Source organism: Arvicanthis niloticus, chromosome 1 (assembly GCF_011762505.2).
Source record: "Arvicanthis niloticus isolate mArvNil1 chromosome 1, mArvNil1.pat.X, whole genome shotgun sequence".
NCBI lineage: Eukaryota > Metazoa > Chordata > Mammalia > Rodentia > Muridae > Arvicanthis > Arvicanthis niloticus.
This window is the reverse complement of record NC_047658.1, coordinates 95265711-95293432: the sequence shown is the minus strand read 5'-3', so window position 1 is coordinate 95293432 and position 27722 is coordinate 95265711. Positions and strand designations below refer to the sequence as shown.

The window sequence follows — 27722 nt, the reverse complement described above, 5'->3', positions numbered from 1 at the left end:
AAGTTACTTTTTATATAAGGAAAATGTGATGTTTCCCTCTGCATTTTCATTTTATTTTTTAAAAAATTCATACAGGCAATATATTGAACATTGAGCATATTCTCCTCAGTCTGTATTGTGTGGTAATTCTTATCCATATAAATTTATGTTGACCCCATCCCTGCTCTTACAGTAAAAAAAAAAAAAAAAAAAAAAAAAAAAAAGTGGATCAGCTCTGAAGTCTGACACATGGGCAAAAGCATAAAAATCTCTCAGCTTGGGAGATATGGCATCATACCTGGGAAGTTTCCCAGGCTAGCCCAGAGCTGTCTCCATGCCAGTAGATTCATAGGCAAAAGCAAGGCCAATCTCTTCATGGTGGAGACACACAGGAAAGTGGATTCCTAGGATGTAAGGTGTAGAGGAGTCTCATAGTTGAAATCTGCCTGGCTGGCTGTGTCAGGATCCGCCGGCTCGCCATTCAGCATGTCTTTGTACTGATGTTTGAAGAAGCCAACCTATAAAATGCAATAAAGTTGGGAAAAAAAAATGGGTAAGAGGGGAGGGAAGAAAGTTGAAAAGTTGAAGATAAGAGAACTAAAATAACTTCCAGCCGTGCGCCAGAGCAGTCATGGGAACAGACTGAGAAATACCATGTGCCAAACAGTCGTTATACACTTAGCTGGAGGAGAAAGCCACGGGCTCACTGTTAGGCAGATTTGCACACACGGCATGTCTGTTTCACTTCAGCCGTTCTGTGGTATATGTCTTACTGTTATTTCAAAAAGAAGACCAAGACCAAGCATGTTCATGTGATAGGGACAGAACATGTGGCCAAGCCTGCTCCATAGCCATGATCTGAATTTTCACTGTCCCATTGTGTGCACAGCAGAGCTGGTGGTGAACGCTAGTAGTGTTGGGTAAAAGAAGTAAAACCAACAATTCACCTTGTACAGTGCGGCTGTGATAAGAGCCAGTAACAGCAGACCTCCCACGGAGCTGCCCGCCACCAGGAAGACAGGCTCATAGACCACAGATTCTTCTAACATCGTCTCCACCTGATTTGAAAATCAGTGAGTGCCCATTCTTTCTCACACATACATGCACACACACACACACACACACACACACACACACTCATACACACACTCATACACACACTCATACACACACACACACACACACACACCTATCCCCCTCCCTTGCCAAGGCCCATGAATGCTTCCAACCATTGAGCTACAGAACCACTCATGCATTCCCAGTGTCTAGGGACCTTCATCCTCCCTCCAGACTGCAGACCCCCAGCCAGCACCACAGACTGAACATTCAGAGCCCTCCCTCTCAGCAGCCTGGCTCCCACCTGCCACAGCCACTACCTGGGCTCTCAGGAATGCCTCCTGCCCTGGCAGCTGGGAGTACACAGATGTGTTGAATGTGATTTCAGCTTCACTCAGGAGCAACACCTTTTTCTGCAATGTCTGCAAAAGATGGAGTGGGGCAGAGCTGGAAATTAGATCTGGGGTAGCTCATGGTTGAAGAACTGCCCTGACTCAAGGATACCCCAGACCCATCAGGCACACATGGACCAGGGGAGGGCCTCTGCTATTGGCCATGTACCTGACTGATCCAGCCGAAGCTGAGGTTGCCCTTCAGAATGAACTCAAGCTCTTCCTGGATGCCCAAGGAGGGTATGTCACAGCGGAGGTGCAGGCAGTCAGCAATGGAGCAGTCCTGGGGACAGGAGGGGATAAAGCTGAGGAGAGGGGATCTTTACTTAGAAAGAGACAAAAAGATGAAATAAAGGCTAACATTGAGTAGAGAATATAAAATCACAGGCTGACTACACAACTCTAATTCATCAGTACATCCCTCTGTGTCCCCCAGTACATGGGCTTTTCTCACCAGCACAGAACGTCTTTGAATCTGGGTCAGAAAGTCGGGATGCTGAGGAGGTTCCCTATGTGACACACAGGAGACACCCTAGGAGTGGGGGAGATTTTCTTGATAAGAGCATGGCATTATTATAGAAAGGGATTCTGGAGAAAGAAATACCACAGGCTGGTACCTGTGCTGGGCTCCTCAGAGCCACATCCCACACGGCCACACCGTTCAGAAGGATGGGGACCCAGAAGTTAACAGTGACAGCCAGCTTCAGTGGACTCAGGTTATTGACCTGCAGGAATGGAGACCAGATATTGGTATGATCCCTGCAGCACACCTATTTACTTCTTACCCCTAGTTCTCCAGGCTGCCCCATCTTGAGCTGAGACCGACATGCATATTCTCCCACTTCTCACACGATAGCGATGTTCGGCCTCTCTCCTCTCTCCGTGGGAAGATGAGAAGTTGAAATGCTTGGTGGAATCTTCCTGCCTGGAGAAACCGGCAAGTTAGTGAAAAACAGCTCCGATCCCATCTCTGTTTGAACCACAGCTTGCTGCAGAGTACTGGGCCCAGCAGCTGATGCAGGAAAATAACAATGCCCTCCCAAATGCATCTGCAGCCATGGTGCCAGCTTTCACTGCTCTCCTCACGGAGCCTTTGCCAGGCACTGGAGTTACCAGCTCTTCCTTCGATGCACTGACTTCTTTATACCCCCAAAGATCTGTTCCAGTTCCTTCTTTGGCAGAAAATGTTCTTAAGTTCTAGCTATTTTCACTAGACCCAATGTCTGCACAGTTCTTGTACTGATCAACATTTCCCAGTGGTGGGAAAGCACTTATGTGCCTCCTGTAGCTGAGAGTCCAGTAGATAGGAAGAGGCCTTGGGAGCTCCTACGAAGTCTTCTGCCAGAATAAATTAGCCTATGGGGGCCTACAAAGGGAAAGCTAGATTACTTGGGACAAATGGAGTGAACTTGTCTCTGGTGGCAGGCATGAAAGCAGATAGTCGTGTTGGGGCAGGCAGGCACATGAGAAAGGAGATGGCCCAGGAACTCAAGCCAAGAGGGTCCCTAAATGCTGACAGATCTCTATCTACCAGTTCTTCATGTTTCTTTCTTTTTGTACTTGTGAGATAGGGTCCATCCATAGCCCAGACCAGCCTTAAATTCACAGCGATCTTCCTGCCTCTGCCTTCCAAATGCAAGGATTACAACCCATGGCTTTCAGTAGACATTTACTGTTACAAAAGAGGGTAGGGAGGGGCACAGGAATAGTAGGAGGGGAGAGGGAGGGGGAGTAGGTCGTGTAAATAATTGCTCATGTATGAAATTATCAAAAATACACATTTAAATTAAGTAATGAAGAACATATTTACTTTTGAAAATGTATTATCAAATATCACTGCTAACATGAATAAACAGTTTCACACACAGAAGTCTTTTTGCGGGGTGTTTGGATAGTCCTGAGGGTTTCAACAGTTAAGTCATGGTCCCTGCCTTCTCAGTGCTTGATGACGTCTCAAATCTCAATAGAACTAATCAGGAAGGTATCGTCGTGCCCAGCAGGCAGGCAGGCAGGCAGGCAGGCAGGCAGACAGATAGGCAGACAGGCAGGCAGGCAGGCAGGCAGGCAGACAGACAGGCAGACAGGCAGACAGGCAGACAGGCAGACAGACAGGCAGGCAGGCAGGCAGGCAGGCAGGCAGGCAGGCAGGCAGGCAGGCAGGCAGGCAAGCAGATCTTTGTGAGTTTGAGGCCAGCCTGGTCTACATAATGAGTTCCAGGACAGCCAGGGCCACATAGTGAGACCCTGTTTAAAAAGAAAAGAAAGGAAAAAGAAAAAAAAAAAAAAAGAATTGAGCTCTAAGAAGGGCCAACATGCTTCATCAGCACCAAGAAGCCAAAGCATCTACCCAGAGCTTCTGCAGACAGTTTCACACATCAACTGGACAGTTAACAACACAGAGGAGACTGAGGATGTGGCCGTGTGGCAGGCACTTGCTTAGCAAGCACTAGGCCCCAGGTTCAGTTCTCAGAACCAAGTCACTGCTGAAGAACTGCCCAAGTTCTCACCTCAGACCCACCACTTCCTACTCAACAGAGGAGCCCGAAGCACAAGTCATTTAGCCTCATTGGAGTCCCGCAGGAGGGCTACTGAGAGCCCCGCACTCCTGCGCTCTCTATAACCATCGGGAGTTTTCTCTTAGCCGGGATTCCTCTGTGCCTCCCAAACCTCTTCTGTCTCTGCTTCCATTTTCTTACTTTAAAAACTCCAGCTCTAAACCTCTTTTCTTTTTTTAAAAACAATTATTTTACATTTATTTGTTTAGCTGGGGGAGGGCGTGTGCCACCGTGCACATTTAATGTTCTCTGCCTCTACCATGTGAGTACCAGGCATCAGGCTTGGCAGTGACTTCACCTTCTGAGCCATTTCCCTGGCCTTAAACTTCTTTTCAAAGCTGAATAGGGCTCTCGGCCTTCCTCAGTCTTGAGAGGTATGTAGCACATGCACACAGGCACAAACCCTTTCTAGAGAAGCCCTTGGGCTCGCCTGCTTGCTTTGGACCACATACGCAACCCTGTTACACGGGGTGATCTGGTAGGAGACATGCAGTGTGGCTTACCTGGTGAATACAGGGGCAGGTTAGTAAACCTCTTGATATTTTTTATTGATAAAATTAGAGATAACAATGTAGTTATCCAGAGGATTAAGTGAAATTAATAATAATAATAATAATAGGAAGAAGAAGAATAATTCATCCTAAACCCCATTATAACAGCAACAAAAAAACCCAATGCTTTAAATATCTCTAGTATATTTAACTGTAAGCTGTGTTTTCCTACAGAGAAAAGAGGAAATTCATACATGTAATCCATGGGTTATATCATTGAAAATGGCACATTTGATCCCTACTCCCTCCCATTCTCCACAGCAGCAAACCCCACCCATGGGACTCTCTCAGGCTTCCCAACAGTTCTCCCCTCTATGGAGTAACAGTCCACTCTGGAAAGTCACTTGCTTACTTCTAGCTTACCCTGCCCCTGTGCTCACCTAACCCCCTTCAAAACCCACAGCAGCAGCTTTGCCCGTGACTCTCCTACGAGCTCTACCCTCCTCTGACCTTACTTGGCCTCTGTGTGGTGACAGACCTATCATGTTAGGTCAAGCTCCCAACGCGCAATGCCCAGAAAGTCATGCTCTCATTCTGATAGCTTCGCTTAGAGTCAAGCACCATGTCTAGCGCCGAGGAAAGCTTTGTGAGAAAGGAAGACTGAGTAGTGGAGGAAGAGGAGTTAAGCAATGGAGATAAAGTGAGCATGTGCCACCAGCAGACGGGCATATCAGAGCATTATACAGTTTTTCATGGTGTGCTATCTAGAGACAGAGACAGAGACAGGCAGGCAGGCAGACAGACAGACAGACAGACAGGCAGCTGGAAACCCACCCAAGACTTTCTGCAGAAGGAAGCTTAGAGGCTGCTCCAGACTGGACACAGTTTGAGTGTGTTCTCTGAGGGTTCGTGTGTTGGGAGCTTGGCTCTCAGGTGACAATGTTGGGAAGGGGTGAGACCTTTATGAGGGGAGAACCTAGGGAGACGTTCCTGTCACCTCCTCTTTTGCTTTGCCTCCGTATCCTAGCTGTGTGGTCATCTTCTAGCTCACTGTTCTGTCATTGGCACGCCCTCTGCCATCTGTGGTCCAGGGGACTCTGGTCAAATTTGGCACTCTGCTGCTTAGATGGTCACCCTCCAGACTGGGAGCTAAAGAAACCTCTCTTTATAAGGATCCTGCCTCAGTCACTATCATGAAACAGACTGATTCAGAAGCTCACTACAGAAAGAGCCAGCTAAAAGCTTCCAGGCTTGGAGGAAGGTCGAAGGTGCAAGGGAGGGCTAAGGATTCTTACCTACTGATCACAGTATAGACCGTGTACCTCACTGGGAGCTCCAGCTGGAAGGTAGTCTTGTTGGTTTCAGGCTTATTATTCTCACTGGAGAAAAAGAGAGGAAGACGATTGTGAAGGGATCCAGGAAACTGATACCCAGCTGGGACATTAAACTGGACTGGGAATGATGTACAATACCTCTCCTGGGCTCACCTGCTTGCGCTGACCCTCAGAAGCAGCCTGTCCCCCAGGAAGGCCTTGTAGGAGACATCAAAAGTGATCTTGAAGGTGGCCTGAGGGGAGAACAAAAGAAGACATGGAGAGGCTCATGGGAAAGTAAAGGAAGTCCAGCGCTGAGGATTGGGGGAGGGGGCAGATAGCACTGACCTTTGCACCTTCTCGGAAGATGGGGTGATTGATGCTACAGCTGCCGCTCCTCAGGCTCTCCTGGCCCATGGGCTCAGCCTCACATGCCAAGCGTAGTGGGTACTGATGAGGTTGCTTACAGGAGAGATGAATTCGAGTTACTGCATTAGTTGCCTTCCTGTTGCTATGCTAAAAAAAAAAAACAATCTATGGCCAAGGTAACTTAAACATAGAAAAGTTTACTTGGCACAGTTCCAGAGGGAAGTGAGTTCACCATGGCGGGGAGGCATGGTGGCCAGAGCACAAACTGAGGCTCACGACCTCAACCATGATATAAAGCTTCAAGCGTAAGCTGTAAGCAGCCAAAAGCTTTTGCTCTTGACCCCGACCCAGCAGTGGTGCACTTCATCCAGGAAGGCTGCAGCCCCTGACCTCCCAGACAGTGCCACCAACTGAGGACCAGGCATTAAAACTCTTAAGACTATGGTGTGTGTGTGGGGGGGGCGGGGGTGTGATGGTAAACCAGCATAGTTAGCCATATATGTATAGATAGGACTGGCGTATGACGGTGGTGGCATTGCCAAGCAGTCGGAGGATGACAGATTTCTCAATAAATGATACCAAGAAAAATCATCCCACATTGAAAAATAAAAGTACAGAAAGAAAAATGAAATTGGATCCAAATCTTATTTTATGCATTAAAATAAACTCTAGTACTTTAAAAGGCTTATCTGTACAAAAGTAAAATTATACAGATTTTTAAAGGGAATACAGTTCATTATAACCTCACCCATGCGTGTTAGGTGCATTCCCCAACACTAAACTACATCCCTTCCCCAGGAAACACTTTTATAAATTTAAATAATCTTTTATTACACATATATCTCGCCCCCATGTGTGTGCTCATGTGTGTGTGTGTGTGTGTGTGTGTGTGTGTGTGTGTGTGTGTTGGAGAGAGAGAGAGAGAGAGAGAGAGAGAGAGAGAGAGAAAGAGAGAGAGAGAGAGAGAGAGATTGATTCAGAAGCCTCGGGGATTGAGCTCAGGTCATCAATCTTGGTGTTAAGTGTCCTTAACCACCTTTTCTGGGCTGGGGATGTTATATAATTGTTTCATGGTTGATTCCTAGAACCTCATAAATTGAGTGTAATAGCAAATGCCTGTAACCCTCAACTTCAGAAGTTCAAGGTCAGCCTGGGACCATGACACTTTGTCATCACTGAGTTTCTGATAGGCGTCAGATCTTGCTGGAGTTGGCAGGAACAAGGAAGGAGACAGAGTGGCTATCGGAAGGGAGGCAGTGGTCCTTGGTGTATATGTCTGGGAGAAAGTATGGTCTTGGGGAGGGGGACAAAGAGCAGAGGCCTCAGGTCTATGGGCAGGTGGGAAGACACACACTGGGGCAGTGGGAGATGACAATATTTCTTAAATAAGATTCATATACAAAAATACTAAGAGTAAATGAAAAGTGATAAACTCAATTCTAGTTGAATTAAGACAACCTTAATTGTGCTAAGACACAATGCAGACACCGGAACACTATCACTATCTCATCACTAGACTAGGACCATTAGCATATGTAAGGCCCCTTGCAAATCAGCGTTTGAGACTGGGTCTCTTTAGGTAGTCTGGAATGGCCTAGAATTCCTCACTATGTAGACCAGGCTAGCTTCAAATGCACAGGGATCCTTTTGCCTCTGCCTCCCAATAGTTCTGACATTAAAAGTGATTGCCACAACACCCAGGGGTTTTGTCACTATTTTTTAATAGACAGGATCTCACTGTATACCTCTGATTGGCCCGGAAGTCATTATGTAAACTAGACTGACTTCAAACTCACAGAGATCTGCCTGTCTCTGCCCCATAAGTACTGGAATTAAAGGCATGTGCCACTGTGCTGGCCAATGTTTTAAATACAAGAAAGAACAGAAAAAAATGTAGATAGACACATCCCAAAGGATCATAAAATATATACAAAGTCGCATAACCTCTCTAGAATATTCCAAACAAAAGCTGTAAGGAAATCCGGAGATCACATCGACAGCTGAAAAGTCTGACAGACAGACAGACACAGGTCTTCTCACGTGCTGCTCACAGAGTGTAAATAGGTTAAAAACACTTCTAAAAGTGGTAAGGCTATAGAATCCATGTGTGACATAAACCTCCAAACTGTCATCCACTGTACACCAGGACACCAGTTCAAGAACAGTCATGGCCCAAATCAGGAAAGCAGCTATCAGTTGCAGAGCGGATAAACTGTGGGCATGTTCATACAGGGGTCTCACAGCAGCGAAACTGTTCTACCGTTGTGTTGGTGTTTGAATGGCACCTGTCTGTATACTTTGTCCTCACTGATGGTGCTGTGTCTGGGGGGCTGTAAAATGCTGGGGGCATACAACCTAGCTGGATGATACAAGTTATTCTGAATGGGTCTCGAGGCTTACAGCATCCTGCTTGAGCTCTGCTTCCTCTCTGCTGCTGAGGCATAACTGGCTCACTTACACCACAGAGGCCACGCTGCAGCCACTGTGCCCTCCCTACCACAAACAGACCTCACCTGTGATGGCTGCTAATCATGGTTGCCAACTTGATTACATTCAGAATCAACTGGACCCCAAGCTGATGGGCACATCTGTGATGGGACTTTCTTAATATGATTGAGGTAGGAAGTCCCACCCTAAATCTGGGACACACCTCTAGTGGCAGTTGACAGAAAAGGACATAGAAGGAAACTGCTCTTTTTCTGCTTGCCCTCACTCCAATGTAATAGGCCCTGAGACCTGTGCACAACTGACACCATGTTAATGGCAACATTTTGACCTTCAAACCCAGCACATAGGTCCCAACACCTGGCCTCACCAGAACAAAGGGCTGATCCATAGAAGACCTGGTGCATAGTTTCAGGCTCCAGAAAGACCTCTGGATGCACGAACCTTGCTTCATGGTTCCTGTAGTTTGCTTCTTTGCTAACTATTCTTGACAACCAAAGTGTGTTAACCGGGATGTGCATTTTGTTCACGAAAGGCAAAAAGAAAGAAAGAAAGAAAGAAAGAAAGAAGGAAGGAAGGAAGGAAGGAAGGAAGGAAGGAAGGAAGGAAGGAAGGAAAGAAAGAAAGAAAGAAAGAAAGAAAGAAAGAAAGAAAGAAAGAAAGAAAGAAAGAAAGAAAACAGTAACCCTCAGGGCTGCATAATTTTGGCAACTTCCTTACACAGCCACCAGAATGCTCTCTGGTGGAATTACCTCACAGCACTAGCTAGCAAATTCATCTCTCCTGTTGCTGTGGCTAGTACTAAACTCATCTTTTCCAGGATTCCAGCACAGACTGGAGGCCAGCAGCACTCCAAGGAGCCCTCAAGGACACCAGCACCAGATTGAGATTCCTGCGATATCACTTTCATGACTGAAATTCCCATATTCTCTGCCTCACTGTCCAGAGTCAGCCATTGCTGGACTTCCTGGATAACAAGAAGCTAGTCTAATACACTCCCTTTAATATATATAATAATATATACTCATTATATCAGTTTCATTTCTTTAAAAAAAAAACCCTGACTGACACACCTTCTAAACTGTGAGCTAAATATGCCTCCCTCTTTTAGGTTGTCTACATGCAGCAACATGGACGAATCTCACAAACAATGCTGAAGGAAAGGGTTAAGACACAGAAGAGCACACACAACGTGCTTCCGTTCACATGAAGTTTAAGCACCGGCAAAACTGAACAGCTTGATTTAGGGACACGCTCATGGATGGCAAACATACAAATATCTGGAAATTTTTATCAAGAAGTTAAAAATATGATTATCTTAGGAGACAGAGTGGGGTTATAGATAGGGAAAGATACAGAGTCGGGGGCTTTGAGAATGCTGGTAGGTTTTTTACTTTTGACTAGGTACTAATTTATGGATATTTGCTCAGTATTGTTTATTAATTGATACATATGTTTAATATGCCTTTATCCATGTACTTTTCTATTATCTACGATGATATTTAATACCACATATGTGGTAGAAGGAAACAGGAGGTTATAGGGCAGGGGAGAAGCATTTTGGTTTGAAAATGGCCTGAGGATTGCAAGGTTTTGTGTGTGAAGTTTTTATGTGTGAGTGGACATAACCCCTGCTGTGAGTTATTAAGAAGGGAGAAACTTAACCAGACTGTGGCATTTAAAAGTGGAGCCTTTGGGAAGTGTTTAAAATTAGACAAGGTCATTGATGTGGAGCCCCATGATTGAAGAGGAAAGAAAACCCCCACAGACGTCTTTGCCGTATCATTCCTTGAACTGCCCTGAGACTCTACCTTGAGACTGCCACCAGATGCATCTCTTAGGTTTGCACTTCCAGAATCATAAGCCAAAATCATTATCTTTTAGTATTTCTTCTCAAAATAATTCTTTACAACTTATTCAGCCTGTGGTATTTTGGTATCATGAACAGAAAAGGCCCCGACCGTCTAGTAGAGTCCAACAGACCGGCTTACCTGTGCTCCCGTCACCCGTCGGTAAGATAGCCCTGCTGGGTAGTGGAACTTGATTAAAGTCCCATAGCTGTCCTCACCCTCATTCCACACCGTTACTGTCACAGTAAGCTCTGGGGAGCTTCCCACCACCAAGACCTGCAGGCTGAGGAGAGAAGGTCAAGCCTGATGGGGTGACTCCATTGGAGACAAGTTGGAAATTGGATTGGGGCAAGGTGGTGAGAACTCTTGAACCCACGTGCTGATAGTATTCCAACAGAATTCATTGTATTAGAGAGTCGGGGGTCTCAAGTGTTTCAGCACATGGAAGGAGACCACACTCACCCTGAGAAGTTAAAGCTGACGCCCAGGTCCCCCTCACACAGGAGTTCCTGCTTACAGTTCTTCTCAAATGGGAGCTGAAACAAGATGGTTTGCTCCTTTAGCATCCAAGTCTAGTTGAGTCTCTGACCTCATTGGACTATTAGCTCATCTCTCTTCCCATGGTTCTCATAGACACTAGCAAGGAATGGATACAGGCTGAAGATCCTGACCTGACCACAAGAAGCCTTAGTTGGATTGTGCCCAATATGCACCACAGCAGCTACACAGCAGACATTCCTAATCTACGTGCCAGTAATAGACACGAGTTTTCCACTGGGTGGAAGTTTGGGGAAGTGAAAACTTCAGGTGACTTAGATATGGCTACAATGCCCAAGAAATGTGGGGTCCACGACAGTTACCAATGCAGATGCAGTGTTTTGTTCCCTAGTGACATCACTTTGAAATGGGATAGTCATTGCTGACTTGGGAGCTGGAGAAAACGTGGGAGGTGGGAGACACCAGGTGTGATCAGGAGCCGAGGTTGGCACTTAACTTCAGACAGGGAGAAGGAAATGGTTTTCAAAGAAGAATTACAGTGGACAAAGGCTTGGAGGTAAGTATGGGAGAAGAGAGACAGTGTGTAGAATGTGTTCACGTCCAGACATAACGGGACTAGCTGGGTGGGTGCAAGGGTACAAGCTACACTGGGCCTTAGAAGCTGAGGGGGCGTTTTGGATTTGTTGCTCGTGGTTGACAATGAGGATGTACTGTGAGTTGTCAAGCATGTGGATACGCAATGTAGCCATCCTGTGCCTGGGACTCCGTTGGAAGCTACTCACGGAAGCTGTTATGTGGTCTTGTGAGCCCACAGCCAACACAGGACGAAGGTTCGTGGATGAAGCAGAGTCTCCTACCAGGGAAAAGTTGAGACGCAGGATGATAGGGTTCACAGCATCCTCCACACAGTCCTGAGGAAGAAGAAACTTTGAAGGACCACCATCAGTCTTCCCTTTCATCGTGGGCTCCTCCTCCTCTGCCTCCAGATAGCACTACATCCAGGCTAAGGAGCCAGGCTGTCCTCCCAGCTGTGTTCTCTCTGGCTTCACTGTCCTCATTCTTCCTGCACACACTAGGGAGCCGGACTGACAAGCTAGTCTTGGCTCCTCCCCCACCAGTCCTACCCCTGGCTCTCCCCAAACCCAAATCCTCACTGGCAAAAGCAGCTTCATTGTTTCGCAGTGATCACCAAGGCCCAGAGTCTTCCTTCGAGTCAAAGTGAAGCTCTTAGTCTCATCAAAAATGGCACGAGATATCAGACGGCCGGGGTCCAACGCCAGATCATATCTGACAGAGCTGTGGATGTCACCTGAAATAAAGGAGAAAGGAAAAACGCAAAACCAACTAGAACCCAGAACTTGCTGTTTACGCTTATTTGTTTATTCTTATTGGGCACTTTCCATGACTGCATCAAGTTTTGGGAATCCACATAGAGAGACAATGCTAGATGATAGACAGACAGACAGACAGACAGACAGACAGATGATAGACAGATGGACAGATAGACAGACTGTCTCTTCACTCATGAATCTCAGTCTAATAAAGGAGCTAAACACATGATACATGAATGAAGTATGGGGAAAAGAATGTCCCCAAACTTTGGTAGACTAAGACTCCCGGGAAGGGTTATGCTGGTGCACGCGTGAAAACACGTGGAGGAAGACGACAGACGGAGGTGGAAGACTCAAGGAGGGACCAAAGCTGGGATGGAACTACAGGAAAGGATTTGGGTTTCTATAACTGAAGACAAAGCAGTTTAAGGGGGTTAAAGGTTAGGGTGAGAAGTCTAGTCTCACATTTTGGAATCAAGTCTGGTTTCTCATCAGACAGTGGGTGAGACGGTGTAAGAATGGGCGTAAGGACCACTAAGAGAGTCTGTTCCGGTGGACACAGCCAGAAAGGTGATAGCTTAGGCAGGGACAGAGGCTGAGGCAGAAAGGAGAGGAGACAGGCCTTCCTGGACAGGAGCCTGGAGCCTGGATGAATGAAGTAGGTGAAGAAAAGATCTCAGGGCTGATTCAGGCAACTGAGGAAGGGTTGAGAGATTTGTGTTCCTGGGCTTGCTCTGTCCTGAACACAGCCTTAGAGGCTTCTAACAGGGTGGTGCTGGACCCATTTTTAGGAAAACACTCACCTAACAGGTCAGTTGAACCTTTGTGGACAGTGAGACAGACAATGGCCTCTCCAGCTTCGAGGACAGTGGGAGTCCTTTCCCAGCACTGGTACACAGCCTTTGCCACCACAGTGGGGGCAAATCTTATAGAGATCGCCACGTTTAGCAAAGGCAGACTCCTGGGCATATAAATGATAATGAAGACAACATGATGCTGAGAAAGGTCCAGCAAGTGGACACAGTGGGCAAGGGTGGCGGGTGCGCGACTTCTCACCTGAGCAGCAGCACGTGCCCCTGGGCTCCCACAGCCAGGTCCACCAGGCCATCCTGTGTGAGGTCCTGACCCCCACTTAATGACTGCCCAAAATATTGGAGCCTCAGGGAGAGCTGGGAGCCAGTGACCCGCTGATCAAGAAGGGAAAGAAAAATAAAAACCAATGGATGATGGCATCCAGAGATTGGGAGAGTAAGAAAAAAAAGGATCTGGAGTTAAAGCAAGCAGTGTGTGTGGGGTGGAGAGGATCTTAGGAGACGCTCAGAAAAAGAGAAGCAGACTCTCTTATAAGTCCAGCTTGTCCTGAGGGCATAAGCAGTAATGATGTAGAATGAGGGCCACAGAATTGAAATAGATTTATTTGTTCATCATTGTTCAGTCACCCAGAAAATACTTAGTACCTGGAGTGCTTAGTGCACTCACTGCTATCTTTTCAGGAAGGAAAAAAAAAAACAAACACCCCCCCCCCCCCCAAAAAAAAAAAACCCCGCTAAAGCTTGCAGAATGTACATCAATCCTTTAGACAATGGACACACAGCAAATGAAGGCTGCTATTGTTAGGGGTCTGACTCAAGACTTGATGTCCATGCTTCGTCTCTTACTCAGAAAGCTGTCCACAATGCAGTGGAGGCTGCGTTGATGCAAGCATGCTTTGTACTTAGTTCAGGGAAACAGACCACTAAGAAACAGAGAAAAGCAACAGCCACTCTTGCCAGAACTCAGAGGCTGAATTTAGCCAACCCAAGACATAGAGAGGGAGAAGGAGCTACAGCCGACTGACAAGGCCTCACCTGGCTGGGTGAGGGAGTGATGTCCAGTCGGGAGGCCCCATGAAATATGTAGACAGCACCTCTGTTCTCCTCCTCTCCAGGTGCACCAACAGCCACATCCGCCAGACTGTCCCCATTCACATCCCCTAGCACTGTCAGAGACGCCCCAAAGCGGCCCCAAGGATGGCCCTGCTCCCCATGGAGGGTGGCCTCACACTGCCACCTGCTCCTCTGCAGAACAAAGGCAGTGTCAGGCCCAACCTGGGCAGACCTCCATCCATACCCAGATGCCACCAGCCAGCACTCTTAACCACTTACCACACCAGGCATGGGGCACACTGCTACCTGCCCCCCTCGAGTCTGCTCATAGTAATGAGGGGCTCCGATCAGGACCAGGTCAGTGCTGCCATCGCCATCCATGTCCACAGAACAGAGAGATGCCCCAAAGTAGGAGCCGATCTGGGGGGGCCACCCAGTCTGAAGTCATCTAAAGATGCCTCCTCTGGCCAGGTCCTGCCTCTCTCCCAGTACCACAACCTCCTCCACAGGCCCCAGAGCCCGTTCATCTCCTTCTTCTCCACCCTGACCCTACTGCCCAGTCTCACACTCCACTCTGGCTTCTTCCATACAAACCTGTGTCCCTCTGACTTCAGACTTGGGCTTCCAATGCCTGTATTCCTCAGTAAAGATGACAACCTTCCCCGTGTGCTGGTGGCGAGGGGCCCCCAGGATCAGGCTGTGGACCCCCTTCCAAAAGGCCAGTGCGATGGAGTAACCTGAGGGGCCCAGACCTCAGCACAAAGGCTTGTCCTGTTTTCAGGCAGCTCGCCCCACCCTTCTCCCCCCACAGCCTCTTCTTACCCAGGTAAGCATCTCTCATGTCCACATTCTCCTGAGACATGTTGATGAAGGTGGGTCTCATATTTGGTGGGTATAAGAAGGCACCTCCAGACCAGCTGAAGCTTCCCACAGCCCCCAGAACTGGTCCATCCTGGGAGGAAAGGTTTCCAGGACTGAGCAGGCTGGGACAGGCTGGAGCAGGATGCTTTTCTAATCCAGAGAAGCCTGTCCCACACACCTATCCTCATTTTCTTCCTTAGTTTTCACCAGCAGTGTCTGCACTTAAACTCCTGTGTCCCCATAAGTTGCCCTTGTCAGCTCTGTTTCCTTTCTGCCTCTCCTGCCTCTTTGGTTCCTGGCATGTGTTCTACCTTCTCCCACACCAGGATCAGACCTGCCCAAACCCAATATGTAGGCACCATTCTGCTGGGAAACCACCAGAATGTCTCCTTGGAATGTCACCTGAATCCTTTCCAAAACAGTTGAACGTGGGCCGTTTATCTCTGTTTCCAAACATAGGGCATGTTCATCCTCACCCCCCATCCTCTTTCAGCTCCTCTGTAACAAAGTCAGCCCCATCTGCAGTGCCCTGGGGTACATTACCTCGTGCTTCCCAACATTCCTTATTTACACCTTTAAACTTTTGATTATAGAGAACTGAGAAACATAAAAACACAGAAAGAAGTATTTAATGGCCTTCCAAGCTCCTGTGACATAGCTCCCGTGACCAGTTCAAAACCAACCTGGTTTCATTTCTGCCATACTCTGCTCAGCCCAAAATTATTAGAAAATATCTTCAGATGATATATATATATATATATATATATATATATATATATATATATATATATATATATATACCCTTTTTCAAACAGCCTCGCTGCACTGTTAGTCTGTTAGCTCTCTGGTCCGTGTGCTCCAGGGCCCCCACCTCTCCAGCTGCTCACTGCCCCTTGCTCACTCTGCTCCTGCTGTATCCACACCATCTTTTCTCTCTTTGTGTGGCACAACAGCTTTACTTCTGCCCCAGCCCCTTTTCAGTTGCTTTCCCCTCTAACTCCAGAAATTGTTTCTGAGAGTTTCCCAGGGCTGAGCTTTTCTCATCTCTCGGTGTCATCTGACCATCTTTATTTTTCTACCCCAATACCCAGTATAGTCTGAATTCTCCCTATGTGGTCTCTACCCGTTAGAGTGTGTGGTCCCTGGAAGAGCTTTAGCTGCCCCTGCTCTTCTTTATCCCCAGATTGTGGATAGCAATGACCAATCAGAGAGCTTAGGACAAATCTGCCTCGGCCCCACCCCGCCCACGGGAGGCCCAGAATTGATGCCTGCTTATCAGACACACATTCCACTCACTTTTGTGAGAGCTGAACTGAAACCTTCTTGTGACATCTCGTGCTGAAAGGAACTACTTGACCTTGACTGGGTTCCTGTGGGTAAACATGTCACTTAGATTCTCCAAAGCTATGAGGAGTCAGAACAGAAGGAAAATGGGTTTGAGGCCTGAGCTCTATGGGGCAAATTTGGGGTGACTTGTAAATAAGGATAAGAATCAGGACTCCAGGGTAGCAAGCCATTCAGCTCCACGGCTGGAACGTGTTCCCACTTACCCTCAATGGCAAAGATTTTCTCCTGAAGTTGCCTCTGGATGCTGCGAAGTGCTACAAAGTTGCCCACTTTGAACACATGGTCCTGGGGGGGAGCTGAGCCAATGGTGTTCAACTCCTGCAGGGCAGTGGGTTCCCGGAAGGCATCTCCCACCTGCAACAGAGTGGCTTCTAAACAGTAGAAGCCCCCTGGACCTCCACTGTGTAAGGAGAAGGCAGGGTCTGTGAACCCAAGGAGGAAGAGACTGTACCCCAATAGCATAGCGAATGATGCCAGCTTTCTCTGCCTCGGGGATGACGTCTCTGTACTCCAGGGGGTCTCTGTATTTCTGCCCATCTGTGATGACAATTAGGATCTTCTTAGCACTTTTGCGGGCCCCATTCGCACTATGAAATAGCTCTTTCCTGTCAGAGAATAAAGAGAAATGATTATTGAGACATAATTGATTCTGGAAAGACTGTAAAGGCTGTAGTTCCTCTGAATGTTTGGGAACCCAGGACCTGTCAAACATGCTGTAAAAATTATTCAGAGTCGTCAATGGTGGCACAGATGTGCAAGCCAAGCCTTGGCCAAGGCAGGAGGAGAATGGGCTTCAGACCAGGCTGGGCTACATAGTGAGATACAGATACTCACGTGCAAGCGTGCGCGCGCGCACACACACACACACACACACACACACACACACACACACACACCCTGACTCTAATACCTATCCCCTTGATTCTTACCAACTCCATTATCACCACCCCAAAAAAAAGGTGGGGGAGGAAGGAAGGAAGGAAAAGAGAAAGGATTCCCTTCTGGAATGCTATACTAAAAACAAAGACTAATAATAAAGGTATTTTATATTAGATATTTACTAAAGCCTATACCAATGAGCTTCATCCCTAGGAGGCAGTATGGTTCGGAGCAGAAGCTTTGGAGTCAGACATCCTTTGTATGTGCTAATTAACCTCTCTGAGCCTCTGATTCCTTCCAAGCAAAATAATAGTAAACGTGCCATAACTGTTCTCTAAAAATGCTCCAAATAGTTCTCCCACTAAGAACCTGGCTTGCCCTTGACTCACAAATATCCTTCACAGTGTGGTGGCTTATTTTGCATTGCCGGGCAACCACTCTTATCTTAGACTATCTTATCTTATCTTACCTTAGACTTATCTTAGACTTATCTTAGATAAGTCATAGCCACAGTTTTGAGCCAGAGCAAGAAAAGACTGGCTACTCTGCCAGAGGTGCGAGGAATAGCCCACGGAAAGAGACTACACGTAGACATAGGTCCAGCTGTTCCACATGAGCCCTTTCTCCCAAGTCCTTCATGAGCACCAGGACTGTGAAGGAGCTCTCTGGGCTCTGGGTACATGAAAGAACATCTGCAGAAACAGCTGGACTGCCAGCCTCACCTGGATTAGGAAAAAATATGTGTGTTGTTGAAGCCACCAGATTTGGTGTCTGAAGCAGTGTCTGGTCATTGGGAAGATGACATAACAGTGAACATGAAGGAGTAACTCTAACAAATGCTTAAAATGTCACAGGGAAGCCCCACACTCTAAGCCAGAACACTCCAAGAACACTTGACAAAAACAAGCACCCAACATTAAGGAGGGAATTCAGCAAATGCTAACTCCACTTCTTCAGCTCCTTTGTGAAAAGTAGAAGTCAAAACTATAGCACAATATGGAATATTATATACATTTAGATTTCCTTTAAAAATAGAGGAAATCTATTTTTGCCCTGTTGTGATTATATACCATCAGTGTGCATAAAGGCGAGTGATCAAATCTGGACTGTTCCAGGCATGTGGGATTTATTGATTCATTTGAATGTACCACTTCCTGTTTCTAATATACAAAATTATGGGAAAGAAGTCAGGAGGGAAAGAAGATGAAGAAGGGAAGGAAAGAGAGAAGAAATTTAACTCAGCACTGGACAGAAACAAGCTGTATCCAAGTTTAAGCCTAGGATAAGGCTAGCTCTGGGATCCGAGCTGCTGGAGAGATACAGTGCATCCTGGCATACAGGACGCCGGCCTGGAATTGTGAACCACTGTCTCTTTGCCTCATATAATTTCCCTTCCCAGGTCTTACCAGTGGGAAAGCATTGAATGCTTAAGGAAGGATCCCAGGAGGGCACTACTCTGTGGTTTTAAATCCCTTGCATTTTCCATCTTATGTTCAAGGTACAAGAGTCACCACAAAGAAGAGTGAGTGCATTTAGCCAGAGTATCTCTTATTTGGGATCCCTGCCAAGGGGTGTGCAGGGATCCCAGTGGTGTGCAAGGATCCCAGGGGTGTGCAGGGATCCCAGGGGTGTGCAGGGATCCCAGGAGTGTGCAGGGATCCCAGGGGTGTGCAGGGATCCCAGGGGTGTGCAGGAAACCAAGGATCCTGGACACTCAGACTCACTGCTTCACAGCAGACCCCCTCTGCCAGACCCACCACAGCATGTGTGTTTTGTAGTGACAACCTGGCCCCAGTGCTGACCAGACACGTAGAAGAAGGAGCATGTTGAGGTCTCTAGAACCAGGCAAAGGGAAAATAACTGCAAAGGAGTCTGGTCTCACATCTGGGAACTGGACGTATACCCCTTCCCTCCCCATTAGTCCTCCAGAGCCTCCTGTGGCCTCCAGAGAAGAACTAAGAACTATGTCAATTCAGTATTAAGAAGTGATTTGGAGACCACATCTGAGGCAGCAGCAGGCAGGAGGGGACTCACACCACTCTCTGGATGCCTGTGGCTGTGAACGTCAGGCCTTGCATCTGGACGATGGCATCCACCAGGCTCTGAGGGCTCAGGCTGCTCTTGAATTCCGTGAAGGTAAAATGGGTCTTTAGGATGTTTGAGTACTGCATCAGGGAGAACTGCAAAAGCCAGTGGAAGCCCCAAGTTCAGAAATTTCCCCATGGTTCCTTCCCTCCTTCATCCCTCCATTTGCCCTCCCCTCCCTTCTCCTTCATTCTCATGCCTTCTCTGAGGGGTGGTGTGTGGTGGTGGTGGTGGTGGTAGTGTGTGTGTGTGTTTATACATGTGTGTGCATGTGTGTGTGCATGTATGTGGTGGTGTGTGTGTTTGTACATGTGTGTGTGCATGTATGTGGTGGTGTGTGTGTGTTTGTACATGTGTGTGTGTACGTGTGTGTGTACATGTGTGTGGTGGTGGTGTGTGTGTGTGTGGTGTGCTATGATGAGCATGTGGAGGTCAGAGAAAAAGGTTCACGAGTTGATTCTCTCCTTCCACTACAGGTTCCAGGGCTAGAACTCAAGTCCTCAGGCTTGTGCAGCAAGTGCCCCAGTGACCCTCTGTTATTTTCAATTAGCCTTTTCTCTTGGAATAGTTTTGGATTTATAATTCATTTCCTGTGTACTTTAAGTTAAAGATATCATAGATTATATAGAAAACACAATAAGAAAAACTTCACTCACTTGCTTGAATTATCTACAGTGATGTTTCAGTGTTGTTTTTAAAAAATCCTTTTGTTGTTGGTGTGTGTTTATCTGTTAAATTTCTTGCTGTGGGGGTGGGGTCTGGAAAAGGTCATGTTATATTGTCCAATTGAACCTGAGATCACATGACCCTGCTGCCTCAGTCTCCCAAGCGCTGAGACTGCAGGCATGCATGATCGTGAGCAGCTCTTTCAATATTTTTAGAAAGTGTGGAACATGTGGATGCACAGGAGATGCCACAGGAAAGCCTCTTGGGTCAGAGCTTAAATGAGCCCTGAACTGGTACATTGCCCTTGTCTTAGCCCTGCCATGATCTCTTCCACTGGACTTCCTCCCCCACCAGCTGTGCTGGACCTCCTTCCTGCACCTATGTCACCCTGCCACAGGCCACAGTGTCCAGTATTCACCAAGGTGCTGGTGCTTGCAAACTGGCCCATCAAGGCTTTGACAAAGTCCTTCATCTGGGTAAAGTCACTTTGATCAATGCTGCCAGATCCATCAATCAGGAAAGCAATGTCCATCTCTTGTCCCGAACACTCTGCAGTGAAGGAGAGAAGAGTCAGATGCATGTGTGGGCCTCAGTCATCTCCTGGCCTCTTCCAAGCTCGTGAATTTAGGCAAGTTGCTTAATTTCTCTGGACTTCAGCTTCCTCATCTCTAAGATGAGAATAACAGTAGTGCCTACCACACCAGATTATTGCAACAGCAAACAGCTCAATTAGCACAAGGGACAGCAAACACCTACATTAGTACAGAGGACGGCCTCCTGTAAGGATTGTTGTCCCTACCACTACATGTGCCAGAAATTCTTGAGCCTTGCAGAACGCCCGGCAGAGAATAATGAGTAAGCTGCCAGGTCCATCCCCTTCCAATACTAAGGCATTCATTTGCAGCTACATGGAGCTGGCTAGCAATAGCTCTCGCTGTCCCAAGAATCCCTCTGGACAGGTGTGTTGCTAGGGTTACACCCTACATATGGGGTCAACTAGTGTCCAAACTCCCAGGTCCTAGAAGCGTCTGTAAGAACCATATCACTGTTCACCTTGCTATTGTGTGACAGACTTGTCCAGATGCAACCCAGAGTCACCCTAAAAAGGGAACCACTACAGACCAAAGTAACAATTGCATCAAAGTCCAGTTTAAAGTTTCTAACAAGAGCATGGTGAGGAGTCCCTGACAGGATTGACTCAAAAGCCACCATGTCACCAAAATGCCCACCCAAGCACAGGTCGCAGACAGCACATGAAAACTGCAGGCTTGAAGCTCTCTGCACACCTTGCAGGCAACTCCTGAGCCTCTCACTCCTTCCTGCAGAGAATGCTTCTGTGGGAAGGGAAGTGCTAACCAGTACTTGCCTTCTACCCAGACTGTTATCGTCCTGCTTACCGGCATTACTCTCAGGAACATTCTCAAACCTCAGAATCTGCTGTTTCTGGCAAGATCTGGCTCACAGCCCTAACTTTCAAAAAGATACTAGCTCTGGCCTCACAGAGGTCACACTGTAAGGAGAAAGACATACCACATGCATGTACATAAGCAGGGCCTTTCAGATTGTCCTCTTGCTCATGCTGGGGTCGTGGGCTATGTGCAGGACCCTGTTGTGGCCTCCACTAACACCCACATCCTGTGTTATGCATAGGACTGCGAGCAAGTTGACCAGCACAGCCCTGAGGTGTCACACCCAGGCCTCAAAGCTACAACTTGCCTCCCACATGCCATCAAAGTGAAAAGGCTTTTTCCTCTCTCTGATCTCCCATCCCCCACTTCACCTGCTCCTATCACCAGAGCCTCAAGGGTGCTGGGAGAAGTGGAGGACTGCCACTTCCGTTTCTGCTTCTGCAGTGACCACAGTCTCGGGTATCCCCTCTTCTGTAGGCCTAGAGATATCTGGTGCATGTGATGATGATGACAACAGTTATCTGTTCCAGTGTGTCCCCAGACCCTGTCTTCAACACCTCATATACATATTTATTAATTTTATTGTTGCAGTAACCTAATGCAATAGACACTACTGCATTATCCCACACACACCTGCGCAGCTGCTGCCCTGTATCTCTGCTCATGCTTTCAGCCCTATAATAAAGTAGCCATCCTTGTTTTCTATCAGGTTTATGGTAAGCTCTGTCAAAGATCTCTTCTGTTTCTTCACCCTCCCCCCTTTTCATTATTTATTTATTCACTTTACATCCTGATCGAAGCCCCCACCTCCTTCCTCTCCTCCCAGTCCCACCATCACAAATCTCTCCCCATTATCCCTTCCCCATCACCTCAGAGAAAGGGAAGCCCCCCTTGGGTACCACCCAGCTCTGGGATATCAAGTTGCAGCAGAACTAAATGCATCCTCTCCAACAGCAAGTGCCTGAATAGAGCTGATGGTCTCGCAAAGCAATAAACCAACTGGGTGGGGGTTGGCTGAGCTCTGTGGCCTCTTTCTGTCAGTGGGGCCTCTCTGATAGTGGTTTTCTCACCAGTTAAACCTGCCTCACCCCCACTGCCAGTACCCAGCGCTTCCTGGTCCCAGATGGTAGACAGAAGATCCTAGTTCTTTCTAACTGTACTAAACCTGCCTCTCTTGTACATAGTGTGTGCTCCTATGCTCTTGGCAGCCAACTTTATGACATCCAGGGACATCTGTGAATCGATAGTGACCCCTGAGGGATGGTGTCATTGCTGCTGCTCTGACATGCGCTAATCGTTCACTGTTCATCATGGCCTCTGCAGTCTAAAACATTGCTCTCAGTGAGCATCTCTCAGTGAGCATCCTGTAAGGCCCCTGGTTTCCATCCACAGGTTAGCGATGAGGCAGTTTATCTGTATCGCCCCCCCCACTGCAAATGTAGTTGTTTGACAGAATATTACTAATAAAGGTTATGCGCCAGGCAGGGATCTAATCATTTTGTCTACCTTAAATCCTTCCATCTTTATAACTATACGGACACTAACCTCATTTTATCAATGAGTAAGCTAAAGTCCAGAGAAAGGGGCTATTACCTGGATACGTGAAAAAGCTTGAGCCTAGATATACCACCATTATGCAGACTGACTCTCAGTGAGACAACACCAAGGCCCCATTTTTTCCATGAACAACACTGACAGACCCACGACTGTGCATTACACTTTCTGCAGCTCTGTCATCCCCAACCCCACCCCACTTAGAGAGAGAGTTTAGAGAGTCCTGGTAGTTTAGTCAGGAGCCACCCACGCTGTCTTCCTTGTAGATTTCTCTTCTTTAAGACATGTTTTTGCCAAAAGAAGAAAACTAAGGAGTGTCTAGACACCTGTAGCAGCTGTGAGACCTTCACACTCTGCTTGGCCAGCACACCAGCTCTCCTCTGATCCAGTCACAACCAGCTGGAGTTCCTGTCCTCTTTGCCAGCCAGAATGTGCTCCCACCCACCTGCTGGGCTTGCCAAGGCTCCTCCTAAGTCACATGCAGCCCTCAGAAGGGAGCAGGAGAAGGTCTCATTCTCTAATCATGGGATGCCAGCTCTGCTCCCCAGAAGCCTCATCTTCAACAAACCCACCTGGCATGGTAGCAGGGACTTCCTGAAGGAACTGCAGGCTGGAGCCTAGAAGGAGGCAGGAACCTTTTGCATACATGTTCTTTGCACAAGCTCTCTGTGCAGTTGGACCACAAGCCTGAAAACAGAGGCCACCACTGTGAGCATTGCTTCCAGGGCATATCCTTTCTCCCCAACTCCCATCCCTACCCCCAGCCTCCTCCAGTCCCTACCATGCCTCTCATGACCTTTCTGTGACCCAGAGAACTCACCAGCAACTGGGAGTTATTGGTGGCAGCCACCAGAGACAGGCCCAGGGACATGTTCACTGCCTCTAGGGGAACTGAGAAGGCAGATACGCATAGTTACACTCAACCACATAACTTCACTGAGGGGGATTCTCTTAGCTTAAATCTGCTAAGAGGAACACATTAGGAGAACTGGGGACCCTGATACCTGGGATAATCACTCACTGTGCAGTAAGATGGGTTGGCACATGCCAGTGGCAGGTGCACAGTCATACAGCTGTCCTGTTTGGTTGACTGCCACCACCTCCAGAGGGGCTCCCACCACAAGTCTAGAGGAACAATCACAATATGCAGTCAGAGCAAGAACAGGGGCACACTGAATACAAGGAACAGCCTTGCCATGAGGAAGTAAGACTTTGTGGAGACAGTCTGGGCTTCTTGAGAGGCCATTTAGAAACCAGTCCTGTGTTTTATCAACATGCATGTAAGGGACGCTCACTGCCTTGGTTTTTATGTGTTTGCATATGTATGTGTATTTTTCAAATGCACGAATATGTAGATATGTGTATATCTGAGTAAATAAATAGTTTGGATTTTTTTCCCAAAACAATTTTTTGCACCAAAATGACATTTCCCATTACTTTATGAATCTGCCATTCTAAGCCACCTGTGAAGTAATCTCCTTGAGTTAAGTGGAACAACTTTCTGAGGTCATAAGCTTTACAAGCAAAGTGATTATGGTCAATTATAAAAAATGTAAATATAGTGAAAGCAATTTAAATTGGACAATTTAACACGATTATATCAGAATCTGTATCTAGTTCTCATCATAGAAATGCAAATAGTTTATTTGTAAAACATCCCAAGGGGATTTTTTTTCAATTGGAAACATTTTTTCACTACCAACAGTCTCCCAACCCAGACAAGAAAAATAATCAAATATTGGTGTCCTTTCATAGGCCAAGCAAGCCTTAAGTCAATGGGCTTCTAAAGGGCTTTCTCTTAAGAGTGGTTCTTTACAGAAAGTCAAAATTCTGTGTGTCATCCATAATTCAGGGGGTGATGGAGGGGTCAAGAGTTCCCTGAGGAAAACCTCCTGGGTGTCTCCAGGGTTTGTGACCTGATGACACAAATGAAGAGCAAACTTGACCTCGTTCTTTCTATAGAAACTTGGCCTTTTCCCTGTCTCCGTTGTGTTGGTTTTTTTTTTTTTTAAAGTCAGGACAAACACAGCTTTGTAGCAATCAGAAAATTACCAATCTAGAATCTAGAGTCTGTACCTGAAGCTTTTTCTCATCTCCCCAGATTGCCAGCTGCCTGAAGAGGCAGCTCTATGTTCGGAATCCAGGGATCTCTGTGGCTCCCTGTTGGCTCACTGCCAGCACCGATGTGGCAGGGCCTGCAATCCCCTGCCTGGGTTTGCTCCCTTCCTTTCTGGCTTCCCAAACTTTGATTATACCTGTGTCACATGTAACTTGAAATCTTTTGGTCCTCACTTCTGGGACAAGAGAGCAGGAGCTCCCTGAAGTAGGGCTAGCAATCTAATTTGTGGCCGTCAATGCAAAATAAAAATGTGGGGCTTTCTGGGATTGGAGATACTTTTTCCCGGTCTCCTAGTCTTTTGGCAGTTTCTAAGCACCCCTTCCCCAATTCCTCAAGCTCTAAATACTTTTGGGGAAACTTCATCAACCTTAACCATGCCCAGCTCATGCCAGGAAAGGACACCACGGTGGCCACAAGACAGAAAGAGAGTAACTCTGAGAGAGACACTGAGATGGAAGTGGCTTTTGTGGACTAAGACCTCCAACTCCCAGCATCCCACTCTTTCCCTACAAAACACAAATGCAGAAGTGAAACCATTAACAGTGCTAGGAGCCTGAAAATAGAACACTAAACTGTGGGTGTATTGAGTGTGGGTATGGTGTGGTTACACTGGCCACACACATAGATGCCTCCTGAGAGGACAGGTTCAAAAGCTCCTGTTCAAGACCAGGCCCTACCTATACATTTATGGCCTTTTCTGGGCCCATTGACAATAAACGAAGGTGTCAGAAGCCCCAGAAGAGACATGGAAGGACTTCTCTCTCACCCAAGGTGTATTTCTCCCAGCTACCACCAGCAGCTACCTATCCACATAACCTGAAGGGAGTTGGCATAAGAGAGCAGGCAGGGCCTTCCTACCGAGATCCACCAAACTGTACCACAGTCTGTCCGAAGCTGGCTGCATCCTCTCTGAACACGATGGGGTTCTCCACATCCAAGTTAGACCCATGACAGGAAACTAGAACTGGGGAATACAGCAGGAGGGTTGGAAGTCATCAAAGTAGCCAAATCCCCAGTGGCCTCCTGGTTTCCTGATACTCTACCTCACTTCATATTTGGATGTCATCTGCACAAGAGAACCACCCGTCTCCTCCCACTGCGCCTCCACTGTAGTTCCAGGCTAGCCATTTGTGTGGTCCCCACCCTTCTCCCTCCCTAAAAACTAACCAAAACTCAGGCCAATGAGATGGCTCAGTTGCCTGCCACCAAGCCTGATGACCTGAATTCCATCCCTGGGATTGCCCCCATAGGGGAAGGAAGTTGTCCTCTGACTTTCACCTGCATGCCACGCCCACACTCCTGAACTCCCCCAGCACATACATGCACACGAAATAAATAAAGATGTAACACTTTAAAAAAAAATAAACCAAATAAAACACCCACAGATGTGGTAGCTCACGCCTGTAATCTCAGCACTTGAGGCAGAGGCACAAAGGCATTGTAAATTTCATGCTAGCCTGGTCGACATCGTGAGTTTCAGGCCAGCCAAAACCAAAGACCCCATCTCAAAGAAACAAAACAATGAACAAACCCATTGCAGATGGCAACAGTTCAGGAAAATGTCCCCTCCGAGCCATTTCAAAGGACACCAGGATCTGGACTTAGCCCATCTACTGTGTTAGTCCTGGAATGCCTCACTCCGACTTTTAAGGCTGGAGACTGAGCTAGAGCTTTGGACATGCTAGGCTATACCCGCTGCTCCCCTCAACATTACAGCCACTTGCTAGTGTGTGCAGGATCTCAGCATGCTCTCCCGAGCTTTAAGTCACACTCCCCTTTCTGATGACTGAGCCCAAAGCCTCAGTGTGTCTCTACCTTTCAAAAAGCCTTTCTGCTCCCTCATATCCTTAAGCAACCTTCCTTCTTCCCCGCTCCACTAAGATTCCCAGCTGTCTCCAGATTCTGGAGTTTACTTTACAAAGTCAGGAACAAGGACACTCCAAAATGGTCATTTGTCTGAGTAGGTGCCAGAGAGACATTTGAACTTAGAGTTCAGATGTTTAGAGAGCTGGGATCCAAAAGCTACATGCTCTTTCCCGCCCCAAGTGACTCCCCTTTTAGCCAGATTGAAACCCTCAGTGGAAGATGAAGTCAGCAGGTACCATGAGCAGGCCCCATACCCAGACCCAACATCTCTAAAGAGAAGCTGCAAATCTGGGCTTCTGTATGAATCTGATTTTTAAATGAGACATGAATGTAGTCCCAATACAGACTTCAAATTGTGGGCTATTCTCTTGATAGCAGTGGGACCTGCCTACTGGAAGTCAAGACTTGGAGAACACCCAGGTCCTGGGAGGTGGGATCCAACCTTGTCTCCTACATGGTGGCTTCTGTGTCCTTTCCTATACACCTCTATGTATGAGTCTTGGCCATTTGCTCTGCACACAGGCTCTGCTCACGAAGGCAAGTTACTAATCCTCCATTTGATTCAGGCCCCTGCCCTCTCCCTGACTCTTCCTAAGAGCTCTTGGAGATGACCGACAGTGCCCAGTTAACCTGCCATGCAAAGACGACCCACAGACCCTTCCCCACGGTAAAGCTTACCCCAGCCACACAGGAGGATCACAAGTCCACAGGCCATCACTGAGCAGTGCACTGGGAAGTAGAGAGCTGTAGAGCCTCCAGGGTGCTAAACCTTCTTGGGGGTAATTAAAATAA

The 27722-nt window shown here is 47.4% G+C and overlaps 1 protein-coding gene across 2 annotated transcripts; it reads right to left on the bottom strand.

Moving 5' to 3' along the window:
* Nucleotides 1-71: 71 nt before the first annotated feature.
* On the bottom strand, nt 72-27722 carry Itgad (integrin subunit alpha D). Of its 2 annotated transcripts, none has more exons than XM_076911253.1 (30): nt 27609-27722; nt 25923-26028; nt 23967-24070; nt 23766-23836; nt 23518-23632; nt 20401-20531; nt 19266-19411; nt 16804-16957; nt 16556-16706; nt 16302-16375; nt 14967-15096; nt 14739-14881; nt 14424-14564; nt 14127-14336; nt 13336-13466; nt 13083-13240; nt 12103-12257; nt 11731-11859; nt 10913-10986; nt 10592-10733; nt 6135-6302; nt 5961-6040; nt 5769-5852; nt 2277-2352; nt 2045-2152; nt 1882-1959; nt 1597-1710; nt 1356-1457; nt 927-1037; nt 72-497 (listed from the first exon to the last, which is right to left on the bottom strand). In XM_076911253.1, exons 1-30 carry the CDS (start codon nt 27643-27645, stop codon nt 384-386), a joined length of 3537 nt encoding a protein of 1178 aa, XP_076767368.1. In that variant the 5' UTR covers nt 27646-27722; the 3' UTR covers nt 72-383. The 2 variants fall into 2 exon arrangements, with proteins under 2 accessions (XP_076767368.1, XP_034372422.1); XM_034516531.2 differs by having other exon boundaries at nt 6135-6248.

Bases quoted from the DNA above. Each gene is read 5' to 3' on its own strand.
- Itgad (XM_076911253.1), bottom strand. From the start codon at position 27,645: ATGGCCTGTGGACTTGTGATCCTCCTGTGTGGCTGGG. The intron at 10,734-10,912 runs GTGAGTGTGGTC...TTCTCTCCTCAG, and splicing joins GTCAGCTTTAACTTCTCAGG to CCTGCAGGTCTTGGTGGTGG. The intron at 1,960-2,044 runs GTACCAGCCTGT...CCCCACTCCTAG, and splicing joins CTCTGAGGAGCCCAGCACAG to GGTGTCTCCTGTGTGTCACA.